Source organism: Lagopus leucura, unplaced genomic scaffold (genome assembly GCF_019238085.1).
Source record: "Lagopus leucura isolate 7727_CA_CO unplaced genomic scaffold, USGS_WTPT01 Super-Scaffold_73, whole genome shotgun sequence".
Classification (NCBI taxonomy): domain Eukaryota; kingdom Metazoa; phylum Chordata; class Aves; order Galliformes; family Phasianidae; genus Lagopus; species Lagopus leucura.
This window is the reverse complement of record NW_024962252.1, coordinates 74,328,774-74,341,125: the sequence shown is the minus strand read 5'-3', so window position 1 is coordinate 74,341,125 and position 12,352 is coordinate 74,328,774. Positions and strand designations below refer to the sequence as shown.

The 12,352-nt window shown below is 38.9% G+C and overlaps 1 protein-coding gene across 1 annotated transcript in view; it reads right to left on the bottom strand.

Annotated features, from left to right (window-relative positions):
* GLP1R (glucagon like peptide 1 receptor) overlaps positions 1 to 12,352 on the bottom strand; it is a 49,731-nt gene that overhangs the window by 7,416 nt on the left and 29,963 nt on the right. Inside the window, exons 8-10 of the mRNA XM_042874846.1 lie at positions 6,459 to 6,519; positions 2,527 to 2,596; positions 1,978 to 2,066 (exon numbers count right to left, since the gene is read on the bottom strand). Coding sequence (XP_042730780.1) covers positions 1,978 to 2,066; positions 2,527 to 2,596; positions 6,459 to 6,519 — 220 coding nt within the window. The remainder of the gene's footprint in view (positions 1 to 1,977; positions 2,067 to 2,526; positions 2,597 to 6,458; positions 6,520 to 12,352) is intronic.

Below are 12,352 nucleotides of genomic sequence, written 5' to 3'. Positions count from 1 at the left end.
AGCCTGCCAACATCCTTGGTGCACAGGGCAAGATTGAGAGATACTGTATCTAAGGAACCATTGAAATTAAACAGTTTACAGACATGCAGATTTTTAGTGGATGTAGGCATGCCACTGCACTGGAGGAGGGGAGGGAACTTGCTTAAAAGAGTAGCTAGCCAGCAGGTCTCATGAAGCAGGCTCTGCTACACCACTATCTCCCTTGAGACAGAGGTAGAAGCAGGAGGCTGACTGAATCAGTTCTTGAGGCACGGCCTGGGCAAAGAAAGGGAGTTGGGTAGGTGTACAGCAATCCCCTAGTTTGTTTAATGAATGCTAATTAGTCTAGATGGGATACTTAGAGAGCTCTATCTTAAACAGAACGCTATGAAAAATCCTATGAAAATGCTTCCTGGGTAGTTAAGATCCCTGAAGAAAATCCCCTACCCTCAGCAAAAGGAAGCTTCCACACAACTCCAGTCCTTACACAGAGAAAAGGGATTTGTTGCTATGACGAACAATGAGCACTATCTGGGCAACACAAGATGGAAAAATTTGTCTGAAAGCAAAAGACTTCTCTTTTACATATAAGCTAGTGACTTTCTAGGCACCTACATTAGTCTTGTATAAGAGAATAAATTTCACAGTAGCAGTTCTGTCTTCACAAGTCTTTTCCATTATCTCTGAGCAGAAAAGAAGGAGTAAAAATATTCTCATACAGCTACCTATGTACTGGTCTTGTTATCATCAGAGACCTACCAATGAACTGAACTCTTCTGGGTAGAGAAGACTTCCTCAACTTCACTATACCTACCAACCACAAGAAGGACTACCAAGACTTTAATCTTCGTCAGTAAAGAAGGTTCTGATGCTGGGTAAATTCTTTCTTGATAAAGCCTCTCTGTTTAGTAGCAGATTTTTGAACATACAACATGAATAATTGAATGAACTTGCACTTCTGGTTCAGCTGTATCAAACTGTCCTTCTAAATACAGAAGTCATAAAGGCTTTCTCCTTGACAGCATAATTTTACAGTCAGGCTTTCAAATGCCTCCAAGCCAGCAAAACTGCCTGCCTACCACTACACCTTGAAAATTTTACCCCGGGAAGAAAAGGTCATGTTTATTCAGAACGAAAGTTAAGCATGCAGCACATTAGGAGTCCTTTTCTCTGCTTTGAACTTCAACCATGCACAAGGATTTCCAAAATTTCGCAAAGCTCTGAGGGTAGGTAACATCAAGACAACTCTGTACTCTGGTAAGATGACACAAAAATACATGCTGTGTCTACTATAGAAGTCTAGCAAAGTCAAATAACCATAGCTGAAAAGCATGTAGCTCCACACTCATTAATTTATCCTATAGCAGATTTGTTCCTCCTATACTATTTTTCAGACTGTAATACAGAAATGCACTTCAAGATGTAGACATAAGTGATGCAACTATGAATCTTATCAAGGTGATAAAATAACAGGCATAACACAGACAAGGCAATGACTGCAAAATAAATATTGAACATCTCAGTAGGTGCTCTCTTGAAACACCATATATATGCCTAGTAAATTCAAGATTGAAAGTTCGTCCTAATAAAAATCGGCAATAAGAACAAGCAGCGGTACTCAAAATAACCCCTCACTATCTTCATTGAAGTTAAAGATTTTATTTCTCTCACTTATTATCTTCCAAATTACGTAAGTACTTGCATATGCTGCAAGTATGCAAAAAATACCTGCTTCTTCCAGTGTTGTGGAAGAGTGTAAACTGATGAGCTCAGAGATCAACTCTTCCATTTATCTCCAATTCAGGTGCAACAATTGTCCTGGCTTCACCAGAAGGTTTCACTGGTGACTGACTGCCCAAGCAATCACAGCAACATGCAACACAAGCTACTCAGGGTCAGTGATGTTTAAATATCCTTGTTAATCTACTTCTTTCCATGTATCTCTTTGTCCACTTCTATTTTGAGAGGTAACAAGTGTCAGACCATCAAACAACATACCTGCATTTTATGTCAGTTTTGCACATCAAATTGGCTTGTAGCTTGGAGATGATGATGCATATAACTCTGATAAAGATCAAGAAATTTACCTGGAAAGATTAAAGAAGAATTTATACAGTCATCAAGAAATATGTATGTGTAAGTGCTAAGTTGGGTTGTATATGCATTTCTAGGTCCTGGGAATCCTGCTATTCTGCAGCTGAAGAATTTACCACAGAATTCAATTTCTTGCTAAGTTCTAAAATGCATCCTCTGTGCTACCTGCTGCAGCTTTCCCAAACAGAGGAGTTAGCTGTACTGATGTGGCATGCTATTTAGTTATCATGCACTGCCAGTAAACAAGAAGACAGCATGAAATAAACGTCAAAATAAACGTCACACTCGTCAGGAATTCAAGTAACAGAAACCAATTTGGTTTCATAAAATCTCATTCCTGAATGAAAATGTCAGTGCCCTCAAAGGTTATTAACCTTTGGACACGCACAATAGCCGTATGCACTACCACTCTTTGCAGTACATGATGTAGTACTGAGTGCACTCCATACTCACCCCAATGGCGATTAGAATGGGCAGTCTGATGATCAGCCAATAATTCATGTTATAGTTCCTGCTCCAGCAGCTAGGCAGAATGCAAAAAGACAAGAAAAAACTTTCAGTACATTATTAAAATCTCCCATTTCTCATTCTCTTACAGTAGTGCGGATGGAAAACAATATTGAGGACTAGATACCAGGAAAGTACATCATGATGACATGGAAACAGATGCATTTGCTGGGTTCTTAGAAACATGCTTTATACAATTGCAGCTGTCATAATCTAGCTGGATACTACTTGTCTGCCTTTCCTGTCCACTAATGGCTAGCTCTCCTCCAACACTCGATGTGAATTATCATCAATAAATTTTGGAGATTTGCTCCATTAAAACCAAGGCCATTTGGCTGCAAGGGGAGAGCTATCGATTTGAGTCAGATGTTTCTTGTTTGGTTCCTGTCCTACACTTCTTGTGTACTTTCTGTCCAGAAAGTAACATGCTGCAGGCACTATAATACTTTATTCTTCCCATAAGCCTCATTTTCTTTTTAAAAATTCTTGGACCCTCAAGCAATGGAGGAGAATGATCACAAGAAATGTAATGCCTGAAAGCCATAGCTTGGGATCACCAGTTTGAAGTGATCATTACAATGGGGCTTTGTGCATCTAGTTCTTTTGTCTGCTGTCCCCAGCCAGCCAGCCCCATGAGGTCCTGTGTGTGCACAATGGCTCAGGTGGCCCAGCAGTGCTCATGTCCACTTCACAAGCTGCAGCAGTAACAGCTTACTTAATATTTGCATGAAACAGCTTTGTTAGCCTCTTGTCACATTGTTCAGTATTACTCAACAGCAACTTTCATCAGTAAACCCAGCAGGTTTCGGAGCCACACAGGCTGTGAAACAAACTATGAAACAGCACTATAGAAAATACAGGTTGTTTCACAGAACAAATTTCTTCTCCAGATTTTATCTGCCTACACTTACATATGCTCAGTTTTCCCTAAGTTTTCTTAACAGACCTATGAAACTAGGGTGCTACTGGCAGAGAGTAAGCCACCTAACCTTGTCATGGGACAGTCAGCTTGAGAGAAAATAGAAAACTGTGTAGTGCATAGTAGGAGTCCATGCCACAGTGCCTACACACACAAATCCTACAGAGGAAAGTGAAGCAATTTTGCTGTGGCAGTTCCAAATTGCCTTGGTGGTAACAGAGGCCCAAAAAGGCTAGGAATTTCATTTTTCTTTCAACTTGAGTTTAATACACACAATCAGATCTGCTTGTATTATCCAATTGCATTAAATTATTTTTTAGATACTGAGAAAGAGGGTTTATGTATCATGTGCAGTCAGTGTACCTGAGCTGGAATCTGAGTAACAGAACTTCTTAATTGCTACGGGTGACTGGAATCTAGCTTAATGCATTTTTTAAATTAATTTTATTTGAATCCCTCAAGGCAGGTAGGATAACAGGCATGGCTGGGAGTGGAATTCTAATTTTCTGACTAGCTACAGAGGAAGCAGAGGCAATTTTAAAATTTCCTGATAATGACAGAGACTGGTTTAATGGTTTAACATTAGCTCTGCTACATTTCTGTGTGTATTAATTTGCTTCCTGTGGCACAGAGCAGTTTTAGCTACTTTTAAATTTATACAAATATGTGCAATAAAAACACCATTAGAGTCCAATTAAAGTGCCACAGCTATTAAAGTGTCCAGAAAATGAAATTGATAGATCTGTACATTATTTTTTCTCCATTTGTGCTTTCTGGGACTTTCACACTGATAAATATGCTATTCTGATTGGGATCTACCCCTGCAGTTTGTTCAGGGCCACTTAAAAGATGCTTGGCAGATAATAGCATCAAAACTGTAAATAGGAAATTAATCCAGTGAAACAGATGCTACTGGGAAGTTTCTGCCTTTGCTTAACAATCTAGAAGTCTTTATGAATGAAAACACTGATGTTTTACCTTAAAGACATACAGATTAATGGCTCCATTTTTAAAAATACTGGACTGGCTGTCTTCCTCCCATAGTTAATTGAAGGCAGAAACAAAGAACACAGAATCATCACAGAACGGCTTGGGTTGGAAGGGACCTTAAAGGTCATCCAGTTCCAACCACCCTGCTCTATCAGCTCTTTAGGTACAGTGTAATGATTAAGAAGCTCACCTTGTATTCACTTTTATTCGTAATCTATACAAAAAGTGTTTTTAAATAGCTCACTTTTTAAAACAGCAACTGATTCATAAAGGAGTTCACAGGTGTACCTGTAAGGAAAGAAGGAACCAGTGTGCAAGTAGATCTTGCAGGTTCTAAACCTTTTTTCAAACAGCAGGATTGCCTGGAACTTCCAACCCTAGCCACATCTACTTCCAGTTACTCCTCATAACCAGGTAAGTAGTTGAGTCACAAATGAAATTTACAGCCTGCCGCGCATCTGTGGTGACAGCGCTACAGCAAACAGCATGAAAGATATCCCTGTCTGCTCCAACAAATGTCTGCCCAAGGCACAGAAATCACCTTTCAGAGACACTGCCGCATGTGGTTATTTACTGTTGTATTTTACAAATATTTATACAAGATTTAGAAAATTCAATAAGGTGCAAAATTGTCCCCTTTAAGGTCTGCTGAAGGCAGCGAATGACAGTTTTCCATAATAGAAAGTATAAATCAGCTCTGAACATCACATTATGTAGGAGGCTCAGTGTGAGTACTTTGAATACATTTTCTACATTGATGGCAAGATATGGCCATGGAATACTGCCTTTCAGATGCTACATGCTCTCTACACCTATTTTGAACATTTCATCAAAACTAGCAATACATCAGAATGGCCATGATCTTGTTATGGTACATTACCAAGTCAACCTTGGAAAGGAAAGTCAAGTCATAGAATAATCCTAGTATTGCTTAAACCAGAAGAGGCAACTTGACAGAGCTGTTTCAGTATTATGAAAGATACTGAAAAAAACCCTGATACTCATGAATACCAGAATACAGTCTGAGAGAAGTTCTGACTACATGGAATTTTCACACCATGGCATCTCTCCAGCAAGGACTATGCTTGAAAAAAAACCACCTCACAATGACTACTAAGTGTTGGCTGGGTTGCTTGGATACTAAATAAGAAGATCCAATAAATAGATTCATCTAAGAAAAAAAATAATGAAATAGCATGAAGTTATATACATCATCACAAAGAAAGCTACTCAATATTTTCAGGCAGTCACTGTCACCAAGAAGAGGAAACCACTTTCCTCTCTCTTGCCTAAAAAACAAAAACAAACCAACAACAAACAAACAAACTAAACTACAATGCTATCTGGTACATGAAAAAGGCCTTTTTTTTTTTTTTTCAGAATAGTCACTATGGGAAAAGCAGACAAAATGTATTTTGCGTTTTTCAACAGTTTTATTAGTGGTACACTTGACTTCAGAAAGACTAACACAATCAGACACAGAATGCGTTTTCATTTCATGAAGACCAAAACAATGGAAGCTTAAACAAGAACAGGCAATCACATCTCTGCTGCAAGGCATAAGCTAACCACTACAAATTGCAGGCAAAATTCCGTGGGACGTTTTTGCTTTCATCTGAGGCATAACTCTAAAGACTACTGCCAAAGGCACAATGTCAGGAGAGGTCTCGGTTGGGTATGACGACTTCTATTGTTGCTACTGGAACTACAGAATAACAAAACATGCCTCTCCTTGACCTGCAAAAGGATAGATTCATTCAGACATGCAGAAAATTGGGATCAGAAAGAAACATGCAGTCCATCCTGAAAAGTCATGCAAGACCTTCAGACAAAACAGAAGCAATTTTATGAGGTTTCAGCACATTGCCAAAGCAAACTACACTACGCTACAAACAGAAAGCAAACAATGGCCTGCCAGTGCACACACGCAGCACAAATGAGATAGCTAGAAAATCAGAACTAAACCAACCCCTCATCTTCATAAAGGTACTTGACAGTTCCCCAGAGGATAACAAACAGCATTGGTATACCTGGGAAGAGAGGAGACAAGGTTGACACTGACATTAAAGGACAGGGAAAAGCAAAGAGGACATAACCCCCATGCAATGATGTACAATGTAATTCTTTGCCAGGAGGGTTACCTCTCCTGACCAGTGCAGTTGGCTGTCAATAGTGGGAGGAAGAATCTAACCTGCAAGTAATTAGCATGTATACCTTCTTTTGCCTACTAGGCAAAGTCCTTGCCCTGTCTAGTTCCTAGCAATCATGAACAATGAACAACAGACCATCGCCCCCATATTTGGTACATACCAGTTTTTCTGTGAAAATTATCCTGGAGAGGACAAGGGAACTAAATTTCTGGAATATCTGCTGGCCACTATGCAATTTAGAGAGGAAGAATGCAGAGCTCTTTGACCCAAACCTTCTGCATCCACACTTCTGTCCACAGGTCTGTTGTGTTGCATTCAGGTAGCACCAGGTTCAGGCTGTCCATTGGCACTGAGCTGGTATACACTCAGTTATATATACACCATGATGATAATGAAAGCATGGGCACACTCTGTGGAGCAAGTGTGCTTAGGTCTCCCCAGAAAAGACCTAAATTTGGGCTATGGTATTCGAGCAGGTGCATCTCGTCCTGAGAAGAATCTTCGTCCTATGCTTACCTGACAGTGTATGTGTTAAAAATGTTCACAGTTTATCTGGGATGCAAGGGGAATACAGAAAAGCCAAATAAGCTGGCAGTTATAATTTGCTTTACAATGTCAAAGTCTCTCAACAAAATTTTAAAGTGCATTACATTCTTAAAAATGAGAATGGTAACAGATGTTAGAACTTTGTGTGCATTACGGTGCATTGCACAATGCAAAAGTGCAGTTTCTGACAGAAGCCACAGGGAAATCAGTGATCTCTTGCAGACTGAAAATCTTCTGAAAAGCAATATCTGCACTGAGCATACAATATCAATAAAAACCTACTCTTTCATTGCACTGTATTCCTTCTCTACAATCATAACAGCTAAATGCTGCAGAAATAGCTCAAATGATAAATTATTCTCCATCAGTAAACAAAGGGAAATAAAAAGAGAAAAAATGAAGAGCATCAAGAAAAAGAAAATCACAGAAAACCAATAGTTATAGCAATAACAAATATGTAAATTGAGTAGAGATACTGGGCAGGTGGTTGAATCACATTCCACAGACATACCTTATACTGAGAGTGTATTTTTGGAACAAAGTTACTGAGAAATCAGTCCTACTTTGACACTGGCATAGGAGATTAAGAACAGACTCATTGCAAATCACTTCCAAACAAAAGAGCCTTTGATTCATAGAAACTAATTACAGTTTGAATTACTCCTTTCTTAACTTTGCTGAGAATTAAGACATTTCAATATGAAACTCACAGATTAAGGCACAAACACCGTGAGCACAAAGGCTGTGTGTCAGCGGAGGGAACAGATGCACTGAGTGATAATGGTAATCATTTGTGGATACCTCCATCTTCTGGATACACCAGAAAACCAAATAAATTGCATTACCTGACATTTGAATTAAGTGAGAAACTGCAATTAATACCGTATATTAAATAGACCTGGCTGGCGAAGGGCTCATATTACTGAACTGCATCAGTATCCTGCTATGTAAATGTTGTACAAGTTAATAGGTAACAGAGTGGCGCAAAACCCTCTTCCCTGTCACCTCTGACACAGGTCTGCGGTGCCTTTGTGTTGCAACAACATCAGTCACATATGGTCCCTTCTAGCAATGTATATTTTAGTATGAGACACCAATACTTAGCAGTACAATTCATATTCATGAGCTTTGAATATCAATGTAAATTCTACATGGATACCATCTGCCATTTTACCAAATTCACAAAGACTTGACCTAAGAAAAAGGTGGCTCTGAAAACTATCTGGAGAACAATTTTGGCAGGTAGGATTACATCTAGTTTCCCAAGGTCCTAATCAAGATCTGAACAGAAAACTGTCACAACCTTCCCTAATCCACCTCAAATCTACAGAATATATTCAAACAGCAAACAAGAAAGTCTGCAGCATCTCTGCAATAATTATAGCTTGCAAGGATCACTGAGGTTCTCCATAGATTACTTTGTAATCTTGACACCTAATTAACCTCAGTTAACAGGCAGAAAAGTAAATGTCATTCTAGCTACTTTGGTCAGGGGAAATTCGCCAGGCTTCAGCAAGCATTAGAAGCAAATTCTATAAAGTGCTTTGAATAAAATCTAGAGATAAATATTATTTATGAACAAAATCAATATAGTATTCTCATTCTGGGCTCACAACACACAGCACTTTCAGTACATTTGAATTTCAGTTTTGTGCTTCTCTTATGCAGCTGTTCAAAGAATACCAGGTATCTGAGAAGAAACTTCCCTCTCTTGTAGGGTGCGCTTGTTCTCATACAAAAACCCTGAGATCGTTGGGCAATTTCTCCAGGTTAACTGAGAAAAAGACAGGTATCTGAATTCAGAAAACTGTAGCATCTGCTTGTTTATACTGAATCACATCTGAAGATGCCAGAAACTGCAAAAGTATTTTCATAACAGACTCAGCCACATTAATGCTTAGAGAATAACTAACTGAAAGTCTTTGAACGCTACACTGTGATTATGAAACCTGTCACAGATACCATGAAATAAGCACGCTGAGAGCTCAGCTAAAAAAACTCAACTTAATTGACAGAGGACAGGGCTTCTGAATAATAGTCTAGAAAAATTACACATACTATAGATGATGAGAAAGTAATGGATCTGAAAAAATCAATGTCTTATACACCCCACTGCATAAATAAGTATCTAGATGTACTTATTTTCCTGCTAACTTACAGTATTTTGCACCTGCTCAGGTATCTGCACAGCTTACAGAAAAACAAAAACGGTAGGTAAACCAGTCAGACATTGTCCATGCCAAAACCCAACAGTTTTAGACAGAACGATAACAGAGTGGAATAGGTAAGAGAAGAAAGTTGCGATAGATTCTACTTGAAGATTCACCATTTGGATGATGTTTTCCTAATGCTCCACAATCCCAAACGAGCAGAAAGGAGAATCACTAGCAGAGCTGCTAATGAATGCTTCTATATCCTGTGTGTAACTGCATGCAGAAATCAGTCTCTCCTTTTAATGGGTCTGTGACATTTTGGAACAGAACGGACAAGCTCAGTTTTGAACACCACAAAAGATATCACCAGGTATGTTCCATGCATTTTTCCTTCCCGTACCTTGATGTGCAAGTAAGTTTTCATTCTAGCAAGCTATTGCTAGATTCCCATTGTACCTCATTTTCTGTGAAGGTGATTTCAGAAGATAAAGATGTGTGAGGAGCAAGAGAGACTCTTCTCATTCTCACGTAATGATTAGAGATTCTTCTTGATGGAAATCTGCCTCCATAGGACCAAAGTATTGCCATTCTGCTGGGGCCCATAAAAAAGGACATATTCTGCATACAGCATTTTGGGAAGGACAAATTTATTTATAAACTAGTGTTTCAGATCAGCGGTTTCTATGTGGTGAGAATTTTAGCCTCTGAGATAATCAGGCACACAAACCAGAGGAACACGGCTGCTGTCAAAAGAAATCTAGTTTCTCATCTTTCTCTAAAGAAACCATCCAGGACAATCCGACTTCATCAACTACAAGAAATATGTGATGAGAAACTAAAATTAGTGATAAATAAATACAACCTGATGAAGAAAGGGTACCAGTATGGAAGTGAAAAAAAAACATATAATGTTTTTATCTGTTAAAAAAAAAAAAAAAAAGGAAAAGTTGAAAGCAGAAGACTGAGAGCAAAGAGAAATAAGAGAAAGTCTAGAGTGATTTGTTTATTTGTTTCTTATCAAGCTCAGTCTGGACACAAAATCAATTTTCATATCGTTGTTTGAAAGAGTTTTCACTGAAAATAGATAAGAAATGGTTAGTGTAATGAGTGCATCCTCTTGCTACATTGAGCTCATACTGGATTTGAGAAGGAAGATATCTTACTGGCTCTGCTCCAGTCAGATCATCCTGGCAATTGGGATGTAGATTTTGATACCCTAGCCAGGCTTCTTGCCTTTAACAACCTCATTCCTTCAGTGTATTCATCCTTAGAGCAAGTTTGGATTACCAAGAGTTGGAAGGAGGGGAGTTATTTATTTTTATAGCAGTTTCCCTGCTGCATGCACAGCTGGGTGTAAAATTGCCACAGAAGTTAAGGGAATGTTTAGCTTTTTTATTAGCATTTTCTTCTTAGTTTTTAGTGCTGAAAATTGCCGCCTCCTGTCTTTCCTCCTGCCTGGCTGTTATGCACAGTCACTGTGGGGATGCTGCCATTGTTTTCCCATTCATTTCTCCTCCCCAGCTCTGAATGCAAGGAGGTCCTGTTTCCAGTTGCTGCTGAAAGATGCACACAGCAGTGTTACAGCAGCACTGCTCTTCTCCAGGGACTATTTTGTATTGCCCTGACACATTTACTTGATGTCAGGATAAGGCTCAGTGACTCTCCCCTTGGGCTCAGGCATGACAAAAAAATGTGCTGGTGTCCCGAACATCCTGATAAAGACCAGCCTGCACATCCCTTTCCTTATTTTGAATTGAGATAAAATGTTCATGTTAGATGTAAAATGAGAGTACTTTTTCAGTTACGTGCTACACAGACTTTTTTTTTCCCCACTGTTAATGACAAAGCATAGCACTATTCAATATAACAACTGAAACTCTTGGAGAGAAATACATACTAGGACATTTCTACCTACTGGTAAGCCGGTCCTTACATTATGTTTTGTTAGGGCTTACCCAATGAATTGACTTGCTCTAGCTTCTTGTTTGTTCTGAGACTGTTCATCGAAAGAAGTACAGCAAGGAAAATACCATGGCTGAGCATACGTGCAAACACTCAAGTGGAAAAAACCCTTGAAGAGAATACCATTCCATTCATACATTAGACAGGAGTATGAATACAACCATATGCGATCACACTGGGGACTACAGAAGCAGAAACAATACCATATGGTCAGTAAGTGATCAAAAAGTTCAGTTCTCATTAGAAAAAATAATGACATGATATGAGTAACACCCACTAAGTTTATGAACAATACACCCACAAAATTTTAAACACATAAATATTCATCAAAAGATGAGTAATGACATTAAAAAATCATCCTGTAAGACACTTCATTAACAGGATAAAGGGTCAGGGTATCAAATCAGCTCTGACACAGTCAGGTATTTTTTGATCCAGCTTTATTTTTTACAGTCGATCAACTATTTCAAAGAGTGAGATGCTCTCAGCTCTAACCTCTCAGCAACCTCACCTTCTAGCTCTTTGAAGCACAGCCTGAGGCATTATGCTGAGGCTATTATATAGCTCAAAATGAAACTGAGCATTCATAGCAGAAAGGGATCTGGTGAGGAACTTGAGCACCCAAAAACTGGAAACACCACTGAAGCAAGAAAATGAGGTAAAAACATCTTTATCTGTTCTCAGAAGCTGATCAAGACCAAACTGTTACCTGCTAGAACTGATCTGGGAGCACTGAAGGCTTCATTGGACTAGTAGCAGATGTCTGCAACTGAAGACAGAATTATTGGCAAGGTTTGCACATACAGACATGGCTGGAATAGCAAGAAACTATAAAGATGAGGACTGAATGGCACTGGTGAAGCTTTCCTAGGAGGTCTGGATGAAGCTTATATATTTAGTGCCAAATTCTGGCACTGCCACTCATTTCCACAAATTCATCCAGAAATTCAACATACGGTAGCAAATTTCCCATATAGGAAAAACAAAAATAAAATAATGTCTTCTGTTTTGGCACTCCATTTTGCAGATATAATTTTGCTTTTTTTTTTTTT